This window comes from Gadus chalcogrammus, chromosome 17 (assembly GCF_026213295.1).
Source record: "Gadus chalcogrammus isolate NIFS_2021 chromosome 17, NIFS_Gcha_1.0, whole genome shotgun sequence".
NCBI classification, from domain to species: Eukaryota; Metazoa; Chordata; class Actinopteri; order Gadiformes; family Gadidae; genus Gadus; species Gadus chalcogrammus.
This window is the reverse complement of record NC_079428.1, coordinates 13,118,246-13,139,334: the sequence shown is the minus strand read 5'-3', so window position 1 is coordinate 13,139,334 and position 21,089 is coordinate 13,118,246. Positions and strand designations below refer to the sequence as shown.

Sequence of the window (21,089 nt, the reverse complement as noted above, 5' to 3'; positions counted from 1 at the left end):
AATATTCGATTAAATTATAAGTATTATAAGTCATATGCTACCACCACAAGTTCAACTAAGTGATCTCTGAGGGGCAGGGCCAAATCTGTGGGCCTAGCCTGCATATCCCTCCAAATGAAATGCTACCTTTTATTTGTCAATTATGATAATACAATCTGTACTGTATCTCATTCAGGTTTGAGTTCCCAATTCTGCTTTCTTTTCTCAACAGATCCTGCAAATTTGTCATCCTGCCAACCCTTTCCTGTTTTATTGGAAACAGAACAACACAAAGGGTCTTTTTAGAGCCACGTCTTTCTTGTTAACTTGTCCTTGATGTGTTTTACCTGTTCGCCGTTCTCTCTCACTGTCACTGTGCTTACCTTTGTGTTTGTCTTATTTGTTAATCTTTCTGTTGCCTGTCTATCTGTCTGTGGGTCTTCATCATGAGCGATTCAGAGCTTGAGGATCTGCTCCAGAGTTCTGACGACCTGGCTCATAAGCTGGACCAGCAAGAGGTGGATGACTTGCTGGGTGAGCTCCAGAAGGAGCAAGCTATTGCACCTCTGCCAAAAGTGAAGTGGAAGAAGACAGACAGCGATGGCAACTTAATCCGAATACCACACTCAAGGCGGCGTCAGTCTAAACAGGGTCAGTATTGTTTTGTGCATAGAAAAAAAATCTCTAGTTTATACCAAATCAAGGAAAACATAAAGCTTTTCATGTATTATACCATGACTAACAAACCAGAAGCAATATTTAGATAATGATTTTTTTTATTTTGTCTTATTATTCTTCAAGTAACAACATTATATCGAATATCGCAATTGCCATACTAGACTAGGCTTATACAATTTGGGTTTGGTCAGAAGGGGGAACAGGCCGTGGCTGGGGTCTGAGTTTTCTTTTAAATCTGTGCGCTGATATCACTGATAACTAATAACCGACTATCATGTGCAAGTAGTGTTGGGACAAGTAGACCATCTAAATGCTGTGAATAATTCTTTGTTTTTTATTCTGGTACAGATAGCTGCAGTCAGAAGACTAATCCTCCTGTTGATGCTCCTGACAATAGCTCTGAGGTGGTCTTTGCTCCAGAGGCTATTGGTATGTACTTAACGATGCTTCCAGTTGCCCAAAGCATTGTGTTAAGATAAAAATAAAAGAAAAAAAGTTATGCCTTTAACAGCCACTACACACAGTACACACTGTTCGATAAACAAAAATTTGTGCTTTTGATTTTTTTTTTTTACCATTTTAACAGAGGGGTATTTAGACGACCTCCAGCTATCATTGTGTGATGCCACAGGAGATGAGATGGAAGCACCAACCCCAAGACCTCTTCTGGCTTCATCCAACTGGCGCATCAGAAAAACTATATTTTCAGAAAACTGGACCCAGGGCTTAAACCCACAACTTATGAGTTGAATAGGGCCCTTTTCCCCTGTGGTAAGTTCTGGTTTGTGAGTGTACAAAATATGTTAACATAACATAATATTTAGCTTCTTCGTGTTCACTTTAATACTTATCAGCAGTGTGCTTAACCTTCTTCAAGTCTTCTTAATTTTCTACTGTAAAGTTCATTCTATTTTTAGTCAGACATCTGTCACTTTACAATGTTGTGTTAAATAATAAAATAAAATTTGAACTTGTGTTTGCTGTGTGTAGGTATATATGACAACATCCTGAAAATTACCCTTAAAACTCCTTATCTTCTGGCTGTTTTTGACTGAAAGAGGTGCACAAAGATTCATGGCACATTGCACAAACATCAAATAGTCAATATTTTGCTTGGTTGTAATGCATACATGCATACTGTAAGTATAGTAATGGAATAGTGATGGCAATTGTATTGATAAAATATGCTAAATAAGGAATGTGGTTAACTTGTAGAAGGTGTTCAAGTAAGGTTCTCGTGGCACAAACCGGAACACAGTGTATACAAAAATACATTGCATTTAAACATACGATACTGTAGGCTACTTTAGTGTCGTCCATAGGTCAATCACAAACCATGTGTCATGCATTTTGGACATAGGCCTTTTACTTATTGTCTTGTTCATTGACTACAAAGTGGGCTGCATATTGAAACGTTATTGAGACAAAAATATTATCGCGCCGATAGAGACACAAAAGCCTGTGGTAAGAGCAAAGGTGGGGGGCTCATAATATATGTCAACGATCGCTGGTGTAACCCAGGACAGCACAGCGTGAGCTGAAACAGTGTTTGAAGGAGGCGAAGGAGAGCTACAGGCAGGGTTGGACTGGGAGAAAATTTCAGATATGGGATTTTCTCTCCAGACCAGCCCACTACATTATTAGCACTAGGGGTGGGACGAGACGAACGGGAAGAACCCTGTATATCCGAATAATAGTACTGTTTTTCAAGTTTGTGTTTCTTGTGCTGCTGACAAGAAAGGTGTGAAACCCGAACAGGAATTTAACAGACATCCTGTGGTTGCTGCATCTCCACCCGCCATATCTACTACAAAACCCTTGTTAAATATCACACATGATCCAACGCTAAATCCTCTCTTGCAGTTATTAGTCTGTGACTGTGAAAATCGTTTGGTGTAAGCCCAGCATTAGTTAAAACCAGACTCGGACTATAGTAACAAAATCTCCTGAAAAATAATCTAAATAGAAACATATTACAGACAGTAACAGCATTAGAGCTGAAACCAATTTGTTTTAACGGTGACTCAGTCATTATGAAACCATAAATATAGAATTGAATTTTTTATCTCATATACTTCTCATATTCTCATACACGTGTATGTGCACAACATGTATGTATACATGTGCACATACATGTATATGTGAATGCATATCTATTCAGACCTGTAATTCGGCCTACCTGCATAACTGTTAATTTAACTTAAGAGATGCAAATGTTTGAAATTAAAATCAATGTGAAAATCTTCAACCAGGAAATAATCATAATCAAACCTTTTGTTTCAATCTGAGGCAAAACAAGTTGCATAATAAACTCACAAAGTCAAGAGAAGCTCGCTCTCTCTCTCTCTCTCTCTCTCTCTCTCTCTCTCTCTCTCTCTCTCTCTATCTCTCTCTCATCATAGAATAACTTCTAGCAGGTGAGGAAAACCTGTTTGACAGGACATGATGGTAGCAGAGAATATACAGAGACATTTATGAATAACCAATTATAATTTTATCAAACATATTGTGGCGAGCAGTGCGGGAAGGACGAGACGGGAGCCCAGGTTGGAATGGCGGCGCAACTCTCGTGCCTCAATACACCGCACGACCCCGAGAGCTGCCTTTATTCAAACACACAACAGAAAACACGGCACACCTGACCAACACACACAACACTCTCACTAATGGTCCCGATCACACTACACATCACAATTAACACACAAACAATAAAGAACCCCAAACCCGTTAACCCCACTTAACCTAATAACATAAACAAGTTATCTAAAGACAATAAACCCCCTTTTCCGAAAAAAACAACATTATGAATACCCCATTACCCAGACTCCCCAGGGGGTAGGAGTCGCCACAATATAGTATGTTTCTTCACATAAACCTTTAAACATACACATATTGCATTCCTCTCGAAATAGTCATCACCTCAGTAAACAATAAATGAATTGAAAGATTACAATAAATTCAATGGCAAATATTGCAAATTAAACTAATTATTTCCAATAGATTTACTTGTATTTTGTGCTAAAATTCAAAGTGTCACATCTGTATTTACAATACAGCTTGATTCTGCAACTCTATTTACAGCTCATTAGTCCATGTCAATGTTTACTGTTGCTATGGCAACAAGAGACTGCTAACGTTAGCAGCTGTTAGCTAGCTTAGCCAAATCATCTGAACAATAATAACCCATAATATCACAATTCAGCCTATTTAAACAAAATCAACCACAACTACCAACAGTCACAGCCCTTCAACTCTGGGCTAATATGTTGTCACAAGTATGCAGTTAATTAGGTCACATCACATTCAATGTAAAAACGTTTTCTACTTTGTTTTGGACATGTCTCAAAATGTAGCCTAGCTAGCCCCAGGCTAACATTACTTAGCATATATGCCTGCCCTCCACTCTCGTCTCCTGCCGCAGCAGCACCTGCTGGGGTGTGGACCCAAGCACCAAATAGGTCTGTCAATTTTGAACATTTAACTTCCATCTCCAGAGGCTTAAGTCGCTGTTTTTCAGCACCACCCGGGCGTTTTCAGCTCCGTACCGGCTCCCTCGACTCCGGCCCATGCCATGACGTCCCGCCCACCCTGGTTTGTGTTGTGATTGACAGCACTGTCAAGGCTCTCTGAGCCAGTCAGCCCATGATTGATTGACAATGACAAACATAGACCAATAATATGCGTCGATGCTGGCAACACACTGCTAGCTCTCTGTAGCCAACACCACCATGCACCTCTGAAACCTGTAGTAAGCGCATCGAGTCTCTTGAGCTAGAATGCCAAGCTCTAAGAACTGAAAATATGTTGTTAAGGGACAAAATAAGTAGGAAGACCCTCACAGAGATAAGTTTGCAAAATGATGATAAAAAGGTGAATGTCCTCACTGGGTTAGCAACCTATGCATGTCTGATGACCATCTTTCAATATTTGACTCCATTTCTCAAACTTAAGGCATCGATAACATGTTTTCAACAATACATGTTGACTTTGATGAAGCTGCGAATGAACTTGACATTTGACTTTTTAGGTTTTTATTTTGGCATTGACCCAACTACTGTCTCCAGACACTTCAAACACTGTGTTAATTTGATTTATTGTAGACTGGTGCCAAGTCTAGTGGTGTGGCCTGAAAGAGAATCTCTAAGAACATCTCTTCCAGTGGCGGTTTTAGGCACGGGCGAACCGGGCAGCCGCCCGGGGCGGCATATTTGTAGGGGGCGGCAAATCACATGGGGGGCGCCACGAGCAGTATAAAAAAAAAAAGCACTGCGTAGCGGTTATCAATGAAGTACGACATTGTGTGGGGAATAGTAACCCCCCCCCCCCCCCCGTCAACAATCTTGCCCGGGGCGTAACTGGACCTAGGATCGCCACTGATCTCTTCCATATGTATTTAGAAATGGTGGCTACGAGAAGACTGTTTGTATCATAGATTGTTTTGAAATAAAACCAAGTAGATTGCGATCCAGTGCACAGTGTTACTCAAAATACAAATCACATCACACCATGAAATATTTAATTGCCATTTGCCCTCAAGGTACAATTTCTTTCATTTCTACTGGATGGGGAGGTCGCACCAGTGATAAGTTCATTACAGAACACAGTAATTTTTTACCCAATATTCTCCCAGGAGATGTTGTTTTGGCAGACAGGGGGTTTCTGGTGAAAGAGTCTGTTGAAAGGTGTCAGGCTGAATAAAAAATTCCAGCATTTACTCGTGGGAAAGTACAGTTAGATCCTGTTGACATAGAGAATACAAGATCTCTAGCCTCTTTAAGAATTCACATTGAAAGAGTCATAGGAGTACTTCGTCAGAAATATACTATCTTACAAAACACTGTGCCAATAACTTTCACAGATATAGAGACAGAAAATGATGTTACTTATCTTGATAAAATTGTGAGTGTATGTTGTGGACTAACAAATGTACCAGATTCTGTGGTGCCCTTTGAGTGATGAATTTGTGTGCCAACAGAAAATAAACCTTTTTGATTGCTTCTCACTTGTTTGTTGTGACTACTTTTCTCACTCACTAGATTTGAATGATCTATCCATGTTTTATGATCGCTACAGATACTACTACAGACAGTCAGACACAGAAGAGAACAACATTGGCTTAAAAGTTTTTATTAACCAATTAAATATTTACATTGCATCAGCTAGTTCATATTCACACATTGTGTAATTAAGTAAGACTAAGTAATTAAGTTTTTTTTTTTTGGGCATTGATTAGTTTCCTACAGCTTGGACACACCCACTGTTTCGGTACCCTTTTCATCCGAAGGCAGGTTTGGTGGAACTTCTCCACGGCACAGAACCCTGAGGCACAAACAAGCATGTTCCCTGCCGCAGGTGCGCGGCAGTAGCACCACTGTTGCTGGGGATTGGTGTTTGCAGTTGCTTGTTTTGGTGCAGAAAACCATTTGCCTAACAACTCTGGGATTATACATTTTATAAAGAAGGTACGAGCAAGTTCAAGTTCTTTTTGGAAGAATTCTGAGTCGAATGTAATGCGTTCCACAAAGAGTGAATCATCTTTTTCCGTCCACAGAATAAAATCACAGTAATCACATTTCGTAACAAATAGCTGCATCTGGACTTGGTGGAAGTATGCATGGTCTCGCTTAACTTTAATTTTTCCTTGGGAATCTTGTTCCAGGCAAAAGTGTCCAACAGACTGTACAGCTTCACTGATAGAAAGGTCCTTTGCTGAAAATGGACACTTAATTTCTATAACCCCTGTACCACAGCAGCTGCAGGAAACATACCCATCCGGTGAGGCCCCAATAAATGGGTGGAGAGTTGATATTTTAAATCCGGCTGGTCTAATCAGGACATCTCTGTGTGATGGACGATGTTGCATTTCGTAGTATTTTCTGGCTCGTTCTTCATTCTTGCATCCCCAACTGAAGAAAGAATGTAAATATTAGGTTTGGACAATAGTAATGCCCCCCACATTACTACTTCCCTGCCCCCTTACTGCATTTACCCTCTCTGTTCATTCACCTCACAACTTCTCTATGCTCATGAATACCTGGTAGCCTCACTGCTGAAAACATGAGACTTTGGGTCACATATCTGTCTTATGAGAGACACTGCTGGCTTTCTGGGGTCTGTTCTTGTTGCTGCTCTGAAGGTAGATCCTGTCACCCTACCACTCCTCTGATCAAACCAAATTCTGGACTTGGACTGGGCTTGCGTCTCCTCCTCTACAATATCACTCTGAAGAAAACATGCAATCCAGTTACTCAGTTACTCATTTACATTGCAAATTAGCAGCACACACAGCACATGTGCACATAACATGGTAGATCTTAGATTTCAGTCAATAGTAAAAAGAATATGTTCTCTACCTGTTGTTCAGTGACAGTCAAGTCATCAAATATTCCTTCTGCACTCTCTTGTAATTCAGCCAGGCTCAGGTCTCTTGCCTTCTTGTCGTACAAACTGGTAAGGGGTTCAGGTAAATCAAGCTTGACAGCCTTTGGTACATAGGTTGTGGCATACCCGGGAACAACTGACAGAACAGCAGGTCTGCAGGACTTCCCATCTTGAGTCCGGCACTGAGAGAGGTTTTGGTAGAACTGCGCTTGCTCAGCAGCAGTCAGGGGTGGGAAAGATGGGGGCGCAGATGTACCCTTGGTGGAATTCCCCTTTTTATTTTGTTGACTACTGTTGAATATGATGTCCTTTCCCTGTTGGTACTCCACATTCTTCCCAGCATCCTCACTGGGAGAGGTCCACTTGCATTTTTTGGACGTGCAGCTGATCTCCTCATGCCTTGCATTGTTTTTTTCCCACAGTCTGAAGAGCACAGCTGACACATGAGAACAACTCTCCCCAAGTCCTGCTGTGCAGTTACAGTGGGCTCCCATCACTACACCGTCGTTCCTCACCACCACCCATGGCTTCAGTTGACTGTCATTCAGCCGTTGGGAGTGATTAACCTATGTATGAAATTCAAAAATAAAAATTAAAGTTGAAAATGACAGCCACTTAGGTTGGGTACGTTCAAAAACACAAACTAGCAAGTTACAGATGCATTGCAGTAGCTACCCAAGATAATAAACAAACATGCTAACGTGACACTGCCGTACCTAGTCAAGCTAATAAACAAACAATGCTAACGTGACACTGCCGTACCTAGTCAAGCTAATAAACAAACAATGCTAACGTGACACTGTCTATCAAACTGGGATAATTTAATACTTACGCCCCGTGCCCACTACCTCCGTCAGTTGTCCGTTGCCCATTGACTTTGAATGGGGACGGACGCGCAATGCATTGTGGATCCGTCCGTTCAGTTGGAGCGTTCGCCACCGTCAGAAAGTTGAACATTTTTCAACTTTTTCGGCAGCGACGGTTCCGTCATCCAATCAGATCGCGTATGCAAATGTAAGCACTGTGACGCGTCTCGGGCTCTGACGATACTGGAAAGCGGGAAAGCGGGTCATCTTGCCTCGCAACAAGCAGGAAGAAGCGGGAAGAACCCGGCGAACCGATTTGATTGGCTGACGGATGCATCTGCAAAGACTACTCCCCCATCCGTCAGCCACGCCTTCCCACGTCCGTTGACTGACGGTGCAGTGGGCACGAGGCGTTACCCTTGCAGTGATGATACCGAAGTCTTTGGATGCAAGACTCCACAGTCGAAGTTGAGTTACAAAGCCGGACTGACACCATTTATAAGCATCCAAGCCTTTGTAAGCTCTGAGGGAGTCCCCAGTGTAGACTGAGGGGAAATTTACCAGATAGCTGTGGATGTCAGCGTAGCGCAAGTCAGGTAAATAATCTTCGTTGGATGTTATGCTCTTGAAAAGCACCCCAGGAGCGTTATATGGGTCACTTATATTTAATCTATGTAATTTTCCAGTATAAAAACGAATTTCATCTAAACTAAAATGGCACGTATACTCGCTCGGTAGGAACTCTTGAAGGCTGCTGGCGCTGGTCGTCATGTTTACTGCCAAAATGGCGTCCGACAACCAAAAGTCACGTGACGCAGGAGCTCAATTGGCCGGCCCAATTGGTGGGAATTTAGAGAAAGAGGAAAAAAGAAAACATAGCGGACCGGACCGGCCCACATTGGGTCAACGGCCCACCGGGACGATGCCCGGTATGCCAGATGGCCAGTCCACCCTTGATTGACAGTAAAGTATTTCACCTATGAAATGCATTTTTTCCGGGCTCTGTTCCGTGCGAAATCCTCCACGATATCATCAAAGTCCAGTGCATTGGTAAGGTCGCTCTCAATTATCATGAGAGAAAGTGCCTTGAGGCGTTTTTGTGACATTTTCGTCCTCGGCCCATTTTTTATCCTGGACAGAAGAGAGAATGACCGCTCCCCTTCGCAATTACTGACGGGCAGAGTCAGAAAAAGCCGTAGCGCTACAGGGATGGGCACGAGTAGTAAATTCCAAACTCGAGTGATCGAAGGAATTCCTCGAGGATCAATCGACTACTCGTTAAGTCAAATCTATTTTTAGAATGCAACGCATCTGCAGCAGGAATAGGCCTGATGATGAACGGCAATATTACCAACCAAACATGTAATGCTTATTCTCCATCAAAACAGTCAGAGTTATCAGAGTATTCATTATTTATTTTTGCAAACGTTCAAAACACATTTTCCTTACAAAAATAAATATGCGTCTCACAATTTAAATCACGTCGAACCAAGGCCTGTAACAGTTTAAAAAAAATGAAACAAGTAGCCTAACCATTGCAAATAATTTAAAGCTGCAAATAAAACGGCAGCAAATGGACTATGGAAATACTCAGCGTTGTGATCTTCTCTACACGCCCGGGATTACAGCTGCGTCTTGCGGCGGTGAAAATAGCCGACACACTTTCACTTTCACCGTTGCTGCGGGTCTGCTTTCCCGAACTCACCGTTGTGTTTCAGGAGCATATGTTGCCGCATAGTACTTTCTGGTAGCTCGATTTCGCTTGGCATATTTAACATTTCACCTTATGATCTCCTATTTCTTTAAAGTATTTCAATTCTTCGCTGCGGTTTGCTTTAACCGCCATCTCTTAACTTTTTGAATTCTGGCGTGCCTGCACACGGCACGGAACGCGCCATGGAAATGGATGCATTTAATTTTCTTTGTGCCCACGTCATGCGTTAGTGGCGCTGTCATGCCAAATTTGTACCGGGCGCGTCATCCATACGTAATCCATTCCAAACCTGCATGGCAGCAGATGATCGCGTCGTCCGTTGCCGGGCAGGTTTCAAAAAACATTCACGCTCATGTTGCCAAAGACTAAATAACATAATACAGTTAACGGATCGCTAGATAATGTAATGTTTTGTTGGGTTCCTTAATAAACACACAATGTATCTTGGAACAGACATCAACATGCAGCGCGCCAATCCAACTGCGCATGCTCCGTGTGATGGTCTAATAACTGATGTTGATATCATTACAGATAACACTTGTTTTTACTTTATATTTGTATTGTATTTAATTGTTTAATCAAATTTAGCAAGTAAACTGAGTGTTTAAAGCAGGTCAAGGACGAAATAGCACAATACAGATAACGGATCGCTAGATAGAAGGTTTGCGAATGTTCACGTCATTCGACGCGATCGTTCGTTGCCAGGCAACGGACGAAGCGATCATCTGTTGCCAGGCAGATTTGGAGTGGATTACGTATGGATGACGCGCCCGGTACAAATTTGGCAGCCGGTACAAATTTGGCATGACAGCGCCGATAGAAAATTGATAGGCCTACATTTGCTTCAGAAAACTTTGTTTGTGTGTGTATATGCAAACTCGAGTTTGCCTGTCCACCAACCGAGTTCATTTGTAACGAGGAGTAGGCCTACTCGAGTAATCGATTCCTCACGCCCATCCATAACACATTTGGAAACATAGATTGCAGAGTTTTGGGGTTGCATCATCTCCAGGCTTGTTAAATGATCTGAACTGAATAAATTCATTGCTTCAACGCTCCACTTAGAGTTCGCCGTTGCTCCATGTTTAAATGACAGTGACTTGTTCGTGACCGGTCTCAAATTCACAAACTGAAATAGTGCCCCTGATCTTTTTTATTAATTTATTTACTCAGTAGTAATAGGCCTACTATTTCTGTTTTCGCTTGAATTTTTGTATTTCTCTACTGATTGCTTCGACAATGCAACATTAAAAGTTACTAACGCTGGGGCCCTGGGCCCCACTGTTAGTAACTTGTGGGGCCCTGGACCCCACTGTTAGTAACTTGTGGGGCGGCTCAGGGGGGCCCAAGGGCCCCCCTGAGCCCTTGGGCCCCTGGGCATGTGCCCGGTGTGCCCGTGCAGTAATCCACCCATGCGTAGGACGCGTACTTTGAGAAACGGCACGGAACTAACCAGCGAGTGCCCATTCTCCTCATATTAGACATTCTCTGGTAACGCCCAACTTTTATTTTCCGATTTCCGGTGTGCTGGTGGATGTTTCTGTGCGTGGAAGTCTGCAGCGGAAGTTCGTGTGGGTGGATGTCTGAAGCCAGTCTCTCTTGTTAAGGCCTGCATGTCAACGTACTGCCGAGCCAGGCTGTGAGAACAACATTAGTTAAATTGAAATTGTGTGTGTGTGTGGGCGAGGGCGGCAGAATATCAATGACATACTGTATTGTCAAGTATTCTTATATTACATTTATGTAATATAATATTCTCATATAGGCCTATTCAAGTTATTGATCTCGATAGAAAATGTTTCTAAATTTTTGAAAAATTATCTGACAATGCCTACAATTTAATGATAAACCTAGTTGTAAATATTAATAGAGTCCCAGTTCACTCTAAATTCTTATGTAAAATGTTTTTGTCAAAATGATCAGTAGGCTATACAGGAAATCATTTGTTTATTGATTTAAAATATGCAAGTCATTTATATGACTGTGAAATCAATACATCCTTCATTTATTATTTTCCAGTGAACAAATCACGACAATAAAAACATTTATGAAGCCAGTTTTATGCAAAATTAAATAAACTGTAAAACCCACAACCCTCATGACGTTAGGTCTAAAATGAATCCAAATACCTTTATTTTCTATACACAACTATATATATTGTGCTTTGTTACCGTTACTGACTGGAGATCAGTAAGATTTATATTTATTTATATTTTACTATTTAATAGTAAATAAAGATGTTTTAACATCAATCCACCTCAACACATCGGCCTGGCCTAAAGGAAAGAGCAGATTGACTGCTTCAAATATTGTGTTGGTCATACTAAAGAATGATTTATGTTTTTTTTAGTGAATAATACAGAACAGTACAATAGGACATAAGGAACTTCATAAATTAAAAAATGGCCAATTAAATCTTAATCGCAATATTGTTCAAAATAATGGCAATTCGATTATTTCCCCCAACTTCTCTAGCAATACCTCTGTGGCCTGGCTATTGCCAGACTCGTAGATTGCACGTTGGTCTGGGGAAGCTGCTGCAATTTTCTTCAGCTGAAGATGCGTGATCATCGGGCCTAGTTCAACTGACTCTGTACGCAATTGGCAGCTTGCCGCCACTTCCATGTCGTCATTGTGTTAAACCAGCCAATAGCGCGGCGCGGGGGAGAAGCAAGCTAGGGGATTGGCTGCCATTAAAACGTATCGGAAGCAGAAAGAAATGTATTGCCCTTCTCAGACCCTTGTGCAGTGCGAATGCCGGCAGAATGGGCGGGGCTACCCAGTCTAGTGATCCCCCCCACGGTTAAATGTAAATGTAAATGGACTGCATATAGCACTTTTCGTAGCGCTAGCGGTTAGTGGGGGGACAAATACCACCAAAGTACTAAAGCCAGCACACAAGCGGCCACCACCGTGACCCCCAACACCACCACCACCTTCCCCCCCACCTTCCCCACCACCTTCCCCACCACCTTCCTCATATCCCACTTCTTCTTGGATTTGGTGTAATACATTCCACCGTTGTCATCCATAACCTTCTCCACCTTACTCAGTAGCTCATCAACTTGATTCACATCTTTTATACGGTTGTTGAATACGTGGTACCTGCCTCCACACTTGCGGATCAAATCCTCAAGCCTAGCAGGTGCGAAGGCCAGGTACTGCTCCATCGACTCCTCCAGGTCATCTCCCCTGGTGAACAGCACCACCGTTTGGTTGCGGAGTGCCGCTTCACCAAATACATCAGCCATCATATTGACTGCCAGGTTCTCCCCCTCTGGGAAGCGTCCCACCTGGACCACCAAGAGGAAGGCGTGTGGGCCGGGGGCCGTCAGGGCCAAGCATTTGCTGACCTCCGTGATGATCTGCTCCTTGGTCAGGTGTGTGTCTCCAAAACCTGGCATGTCCACCACCACCACCTTCTTCCTTTTCCCCGCCTTCTCCTTCACAGAGTAGACATGGTTCTTGGTCCCCAGCTGGCAGACCTTGGTAACAGAGCTTCCGCTTAACTTAGACGGGAACTGACTCCGGCCCAGGATGGTGTTCCCTGAGGCGCTCTTCCCAGATCCAACCTTTCCAATCAGGATCATTCTCAGCTCTTCTTCTGGGACCTTCTGTCCCATGTCTGGACACGGTCCCGTTGCTCCTGTGGGTGGAACATTGCACAAGCTGCCCATTAAATTGCACCGTCTTGTCCACAAATTACTTTTTAAATCTTTGGGTGAGTTATCTAACACAATGCATAATAATGATATCATATGGTATATTCCCAGTTTGAGATATGTTCAGTTTATAATTCAATAGGTCTAGTATCGGAATACAACATCCGGCCACTGGGCAACTTTTATCAAAAACCTTGAGACCTTGTTTTGGCTATGTGATTAGAAAAATGCATTGATTTATAGATGTATTATAGGAGGCGGATCTCTATGATGACCTCAGCGTGGAAGAACGAAAGAAACCGCCAGGTTGACGTCAAAGCAGAACTGCAGATATGTGTAAATATTGCAAAAGAGTGCACGCAGATTTACAGGTAATTCCTTGCCAACAAATAACTGCTGGAAGCTGCCAGTAATGGGCACATATATCTTAAATAGACCGCTTTATAGTTAAATGCTTAATAAATGTATCAATCAACGTTTTGGATGTATGGACATGTTCTTATTGGCCTCATGTTTTGATTACTTTAGGCTGAACTTTATGGAATTGAAAAGCCTAATTTATGCTTTTTCATACATCCCAACAACAAGGTCTATGTACCTGACTTTTCTGTAGGCCTACTACAATGCTGTGCAAATGGAAATAAATCACATGGACAAATGGTTGTGTAGCAGTTATTGATTTTAAGAAAATAAAATTGAATTTATAAGCGCAATCATTTATGGTATTTATAAGTTCATTCATAAATACAATAACTGTTTATGTCGTGAGCCAGTGCCACAATGATTGACAGCTGGCCCACCCTATCAGAAGTGTCCGGCATTAATTATACATTTTTTATAATTAATTGATCAACATAAAGGTACCGAAAAACCTGTGCGATATGTGTCATGTACATTTTGGATTCATGAGTTTATTCTGGTACCGAATCCTGAAAAATGTCTGTCTTGTTGGTGGAAAGCATAGACATAGGCTGTGTATATATATATATATATATATATATATATTAGGGCTGTGTTCAAAAAATCGATCCGCGATCCGATATCAATTCACGCTCAAAAAGCACGATATCGATCCAAAAATGTCTGGATCGATCTTTTCCAGGTGACTAAAGGCACTATTTTCTTTGACGCGCAAGGCGCACTATAAAAAGTGAGTGCCGGCTAAACGAAACCGAAACTTAAAGGAGCATTTCACCGGTGGAGGCATGAATATGTATTGAAATTGGGTCCTATATGTAGTCGAATAATAAAATAAAATTCTAATTTGGTGCCGTCTTGACCGAGAAAAGGCAGAAAGTGACTTTTTGGCGCTTGTGGATTGAAGACAACAACTCCCACCATGCACAGCTTCGCTGGCGGCCACTCCCGCTGATCATCTCTGCCTATCGGACACCTCCTTGTTTCATCTACTAATGGAACAAATCAGCGTGGAGCTTGACCCGACGTCACTGGCAGAGAGTAGTGACGCTTGCACAGAAGCATACGGCCGACATCTTTCTTTATTCTGGGTGGAAATAGTAACATAGTTACGCCATTAAATGCGTTTATGTAAACATTTTTAGCAAGAAATGTGCATTTTACTTTCATAATGTTCGCTCGTTGAATGTAAAGGATGTTTGGTTTGATAGTTATGACGAAGAGGGAACGCTCCATTCACTTGCATGGACAGCGTCTCTGGTTGCTAAGCAACCTCAACGTCTTGGCGGACTATCTGCTGATCAACACTACGAATGCTGGAAACACACTAGACACACCATGTGAAGTTATTTAACCCGATTATTGTTATTTATATCCGAGATTATTTAATCTAACCCGATCTAAACTCTATCATGCACCCAAACACGGCGGCGTTTGGGTTTCCTACCTCGGACTCCTAAATCCAGCGCGTTGAACCATTTTTGTGACACACAATGATCAAGCGTCAAGTTAGACACGTTACACGCGTTTGGTGTGGCCGTAGCATTATGCGGTTTCACCCAAAAAATCGGCTTCGTATGGCATTTCACAAGTCTCTGGTTGTCAAAGACTGGGTACAGGGGTTCTTGTAGTTTTCTAATATAGAGGGCCACTTAATTGTAATTCATTTATATTTTATTTGGTCATTGTTTTTTAGTTCTGGTCATTGTTTTAATTCTGCCATGGATATGTTACTTAAAATTCAAATAATACTTGGATTTTTGTCTAAAATAAATACTTGATTCTTGACTCTTCTCTCTGTGTCCCTCTTACACGTACACAGATACAATCACAAACACATGGAGCTGTTTGTCTATGGGACAGTATTTATTTGCATTATGTCTGTAAAAAGATCGATATCGAATCGAATCGGATCGAATCGTGGATCGAATCGGATCGTGACCTTATGAATCGGAATCGGATCGATCCAGGAAATTCGGATCGATTCCCAGCCCTAATATATATATATATATATATACTGACTAGATATCGCCTTCGGCTTCTAATCATGCGTCAACAATACCGCCATCTTGTGCAGGCAAACAACGAGTGGAAGCTTCAAAGAGGGATAATTCTTTCGAGAGCAATCATTTTAATAATTTTAAAATTATTTAAATTATCTTCAATGTGTATTGGCCAATCAGATTTTTCTTGACGCGATTGCGATTCAGCCTACGCATATCATGCACTCACACTCACAACCAGACACACATTTATTATTCACATTTTGTGGTCACATTTATTTCTATTGCTTTCAATTAATCTTGTTTTGTTTTGTTTTATTCTGTTTTTTCTTGAATAATAATAATAAATATTTTCTTTCTTTTTGTTTATTTATATTTATATATATATTGTGGCAACCCGGCTGTTGCCAATTAAGAAGATGAGGAGCACCTGAGGAACCGGTGGAGAAGCAGCTTAAATAGCCTGCTTCTCCACTCATTCGGGGCTCTCTCAGCCATGTGGCTCGTGCTGAGAGGGAGCGACGGTCGCGGGAGAAGCCGGGAGCGGGAGAAGCCGGGAGCGGGAGAAGCCGGGAGCGGGAGAAGCCGGGAGCGGGAGCCATGCTGACCTCACCGACGGACCGGACCCGGAGATCCCTCACCCTTTTTACCCCATAAATGGAAGAACTTTCGTTGTCTTTTGTTTTACCTTTTTTAAGTGGTTATACGCAATAAAAACCGTTGACCCACACCCTATTTGGTCCGTCTCCTTCGGGAATCTCAGCCGCCGACGATCGGGGTTGCCACAGTGGTGGAGGATGCGGGCAACTCGACCGAGCTACAGGCCATTTTGGGTGGGAGCGCCCACCTCAAGCCACCCCCAAACCAGACCATCACGCAGCCGGAGCCGACGCAGCCGGGGCCGACGCAGCCGGAGCCGACGCAGCCGGAGCCGACGCAGCCGGAGCCGACGCAGCAGAGACGATGCCGCCAGAGACGATGCCGCCAGAGACGACACGCCGCCAGAGACGACACGCCGCCAGAGACGACACGCCGCCAGAGACGAGACGCAGCCCGAGACGAGGCCGCGGGAGACGAGGCCGCGGGAGACGAGGTCGCGGGAGACGAGGTCGCGGGAGACGAGGCCGCGAAAAAAGCCACGCCGGCAGCAGAAGCAGCCATGCTACTCGCCGGACCGCTGCCACCTCCGAAAGGCCAACCGAGGCTTCAGCAAAGGGTGGAGGAGTGTGGCAACCCGGCCCAGGCCAATTAAGGAGATTCAGAGCACCTGAGGAAAAAGGGGAGAAGCAGGGCTTAAATAGCCCGCTTCTCCACTCATTCGGGGCTCTCCCAGCCCTGGAGCTCCTGCACGGAGAGACCGGTCCTCGTGGGTGACGGGATTCCACCCACGAAGGAGGGGACCGTTGATTCATCCCAGGTTTTACGTTGCAGCCCGAGACGAGGCTGCGGGAGACAAGGCCGCGGGGGACGAGGCCGCGCCGGGCGGCCGCCGCCGCCGCCAGAGACGCCGCTGCCACAAGAGACAACGCCGCCAGAGACGACGCCGCCGCCGCCGCCAGAGATGCCGCCGCCAGAGATGCCGCCGCCAGAGATGCCGCCGCCGGAGATGCCGCCGCTGCCGCAAGAGTCGCCGCCGCCGCTGCCGCAAGAGTCGCCGCCGCCGCTGCCGCAAGAGTCGCCGCCGCCGCTGCCGCAAGAGTCGCCACCGCCGCTGCCGCAAGAGTCGCCGCCGCCGCTGCCGCAAGAGACGCCGCCGCCGCTGCCGCAAGAGTCGCCGCCGCCGCTGCCGCAAGAGTCGCCGCCGCCGCTGCCGCAAGAGTCGCCGCCGCCGCTGCCGCAAGAGACGCCGCCGCCGCTGCCGCAAGAGACGCCGCCGCCGCTGCCGCAAGAGACGCCGCCGCCACTGCCGCAAGAGTCGCCGCCAGAGCCAGAGCCGCCGCTGCCGCAAGAGCCGCCGCTGCCGCAAGAGCCGCCGCTGCCGCAAGAGCCGCCGCTGCCGCAAGAGCCGCCGCTGCCGCAAGAGCCGCCGCTGCCGCAAGAGCCGCCGCTGCCGCAGCAAGAGACGGCGACGCCGCAGCAAGAGACGCCATCACCGCTGCCGCAAGAGACGCCGCCACCGCTGCCGCAAGAGACGCCGCCGCCACAAGAGACGCCGCCGCCACAAGAGACGCCGCCGCCACAAGAGACGCCGCCGCCACAAGAGACGCCGCTGCCGCAAGAGACGCCGGCAGCAGAATTAGCCATGCTACGCGCCGGACCGCCCCAGCTCCGAAAGGCCACCCGAGGCTCCAACAAAGGGTGGAGGAGTGTGGCAACCCGGCCGTTGCCAATTAAGAAGATGAGGAGCACCTGAGGAACCGGTGGAGAAGCAGCTTAAATAGCCGCTTCTCCACTCATTCGGGGCTCTCTCAGCCATGTGGCTCGTGCTGAGAGGGAGCGACAGTCGCGGGAGAAGCCGGGAGCGGGAGCCATGCTGACCTCACCGACGGACCAGACCTGGAGATACCTCACCCTTTTTACCCCATAAGTGGAAGAACTTTCGTTGTCTTTTGTTTTACCTTTTTTAAGTGGTTATACGCAATAAAAACCGTTGACCCACACCCTATTTGGTCCGTCTCCTTCGGGAATCTCAGCCGCCGACGATCAGGGTTGCCACTATATATATATATATATATATATATATATATATGTATGTGTATATGTATATATATATATGTATATGTGTATATATATATATATATATATATATATATATATATATATATATATATATATATATATATATATATATATATATATATATATATATATATATGTGTGTGTGTGGAGGCTTCTCCATTGAGGAGAGGGAGGAACATCCTCCCTAACATTGTTGAGAATAAAAAATTTAGATTGCCCAGACTATTGTAATGAATTAATGCCCTTAAATATGACTACTTTATTGCCTTTGAATATATAATGTTAGTTTCCCTGGGTAAAGGGACATTAGCACCCCCTATCGCCTATTGACAATTACTTCAGGGAGGAAGGTCCTCCCTCCGCTGCCGTTCACTCCCATTCATTTTACCGAAAGTACTGGCGGCCGGTGGATAACATGGGTTTCAATGGGAGAGAGGAGGAAAATCCTCCTCTGAGTGGGTGGGACCTTAAGGGGTCTGATTCGCGCAAAAATCTATCCGTCTGCGCTATGAACCAATAAGCAGGATCCCTGGATGTTGAGCAGTGTTGCCAGATTGGTCTGATTTCCCACCCAATTGGGCTACTTTTAACCATGTTAGGCTGGAAAAATGATCATTGGGCGGGAAATCTGCCCAATCTGGCAACGCTGTCAATAACAAACTCGTTCTGACTGCATTGCCGCGGTGCTCAGTCTGAGAGACGCAGAGCAAGTGAAATCTGCGATAGCGAGATCCTAAATGCACAATGGAAACATTGGAAACGGAGGACATTGTTAACGTCTTACAAAAAGCATTCCATTCATTCAGATACAGTGCTAAGTTAGCGACCAAAGAAAGAGGTAGACCACTTCCCAAAATCAAGGTCACCAGAAGTAATGGCAACGTCAGTGTTGTGAGTGCTACATGGTTTGCTAGGTACGCATGACTTACTGGTAGCATTACAAGCAATTGTAACTGAAAATAAACATAGCTAAATAACTTCAGTCAGTGAGGGCAATAATAGGCTCAGATTGTTTTATTTACTTTTACAAATCAACAGTAGGCCTGATTTGACTAATATGCTTTGCATCCTTTCCTTCTCAAATTACAGTGATGCCACTGGTGGCTTTGTATAAATTGTGTTCACATAACTCCCTCCCTGCTATTTTGTAGTTCACCAAAACACCCTGAAACAACTTGAGTCTCACATTCTTATGCCACCATACACCAACATTGCAAGCAGGCCAATGGCAACCAAGCGCGCAGTCCTTCCTCCCTCACTTTAAAAACCACCAGCCGCCACTATTTATATATATATATATATATATATATATATATATATATATATATATATATATATATATATATATATATATATATATATATATATATATATATGTGTGTGTGTGTTTTAAAACACTTTGAATTACTACTGAGTCTGATACTGTGCTATAAAAATAAATTTGCCTTTGACAGAACAACGACGAACAAGTTCTAGAGTGGTCGGCAGAATACAGAGCCTAGTATGAATAGCCTAGTATCTCTAGAATTCTACATACACCCCCCCCCCCCCCCCCCCCCACACACACACACACACGTTTTTATGACAGACATGTGTTTGTGGTAATGATAAAAATATATATGAGCCCCCTATAGTAGCCTATAGGGGCAATTTTAAACAATGCTGTATTTTCCTTGAAAGGAAGCACATTTTCATCTCCTTGACCCGCGCATGGATTGAAAGAGCGCTTGTTTTTCTCCATCTTCGGAAAGATATAGTATCACTCTAGGAACGCTAGAGGTCAGCAATACTCGCCGTCACGCAATGACGTCGGTTAGGAAAAGTGTAATCGAATTCATTTTAAAAATTGGTGCATTTTCCTGTCTTCGAAAGAAGTGCACATTTTCATCTCTCCTTGACCCGATGGCGATTTCCACAAAGGGGAAAGGAGGCATAATGGTTAGGAGATTTGACAACCCGTAGAGGCCCCTGATGACCTTTTCCACTAAGGTTAAGGTTAGGAGGCAATAGGCCTATATCTATGGGTGGAAAGAAATAGCCCCCAACCAACGGGACCTTGTCTAAATGTTCATGTCAGCAATAATGTACGATTCATTTAGTTACTGAGCTTCTGAAGATAAGTCCACCTACCTGACTCCATATTGAATATTTTTTTCTCAATATTATTCTTTCCTATCGTCGTTTATCTGTTGTACCGGACATCTCCAGCCGAAGAAATGAAGAGGTTTGCGCAGTTTCAGGTCAAGCTAAAATTTCTTTCTTCAAGAAAGTGAGTAAAAAAGAGAGAGCAGGTTACAGCAGTTAGCGTAGTCTACTGCATCTAAACAACTTAGTTCACATGTAATGGACACGAGGTAGTTTCACTCAAAGATGTTTCCGTAAACGACACACAAGAATTGTTTCAGTTTCAGTATGAATGTCATGGACATGCGCAGATTAGTTTTTGAACGTAGGCTTATTTTCTTTTCACGCAGGGAATGTTTGTGTTTGTGTGCGTGTCTGTTGGACTAGAAACAATTAGACATTATTTTCTAATAATCTTTATTCTTTTGAATGGTTATAAATACGTTTTTACCACTTTAATAAAGATGAAACATATTTATTAGATCACATTTCATATTTCTGTAAAGGCAGTTCTATCGAAATATTTTCTTCAATATTTGTTTTTGTTTCGTAAAATAAACAAAACTAGGTATATGATGTTGGATATTAGGCCTACTTGCATGACAGAGTTGCTTTCTGTGATCTGGATCAAAGGCTGAACCCAAAG

At 43.8% G+C, this 21,089-nt stretch overlaps 2 protein-coding genes across 3 annotated transcripts in view; both read right to left on the bottom strand.

The window, feature by feature from the left end:
- Positions 1-20,764, bottom strand: part of LOC130406824 (GTPase IMAP family member 9-like) — a 175,915-nt gene extending 155,151 nt beyond the window's left edge. Inside the window, exons 1-2 of the mRNA XM_056612479.1 lie at positions 20,450-20,764; positions 9,459-13,204 (exon numbers count right to left, since the gene is read on the bottom strand). Of these exons, the coding sequence (XP_056468454.1) occupies positions 12,414-13,204; positions 20,450-20,459 (801 nt within the window). The 5' untranslated portion in view covers positions 20,460-20,764 and the 3' untranslated portion in view covers positions 9,459-12,413. The remainder of the gene's footprint in view (positions 1-9,458; positions 13,205-20,449) is intronic.
- LOC130406821 (uncharacterized) lies at positions 5,009-9,026 on the bottom strand. 2 transcript variants are annotated; one of them, XM_056612474.1, is made up of 3 exons: positions 8,262-9,026; positions 7,011-7,604; positions 5,009-6,879 (listed from the first exon to the last, which is right to left on the bottom strand). In XM_056612474.1, exons 1-3 carry the CDS (start codon positions 8,613-8,615, stop codon positions 6,682-6,684), a joined length of 1,146 nt encoding a protein of 381 aa, XP_056468449.1. In that variant the 5' UTR covers positions 8,616-9,026; the 3' UTR covers positions 5,009-6,681. The 2 variants fall into 2 exon arrangements, with proteins under 2 accessions (XP_056468449.1, XP_056468450.1); XM_056612475.1 differs by having other exon boundaries at positions 5,009-6,563.
- Positions 20,765-21,089: the final 325 nt, after the last annotated feature.

Excerpts from the sequence above, each read along its gene's own strand:
- LOC130406821 (XM_056612474.1), bottom strand. The coding sequence starts at position 8,615 with ATGACGACCAGCGCCAGCAGCCTTCAAGAGTTCCTACCGAGCGAGTAT. Across the intron at positions 7,605-8,261 it reads TCGGTATCATCACTGCAAGG|GTTAATCACTCCCAACGGCT; the intron begins GTAACGCCTCGT and ends TTTCATACATAG. Across the intron at positions 6,880-7,010 it reads TGACTGTCACTGAACAACAG|AGTGATATTGTAGAGGAGGA; the intron begins GTAGAGAACATA and ends TGTTTTCTTCAG.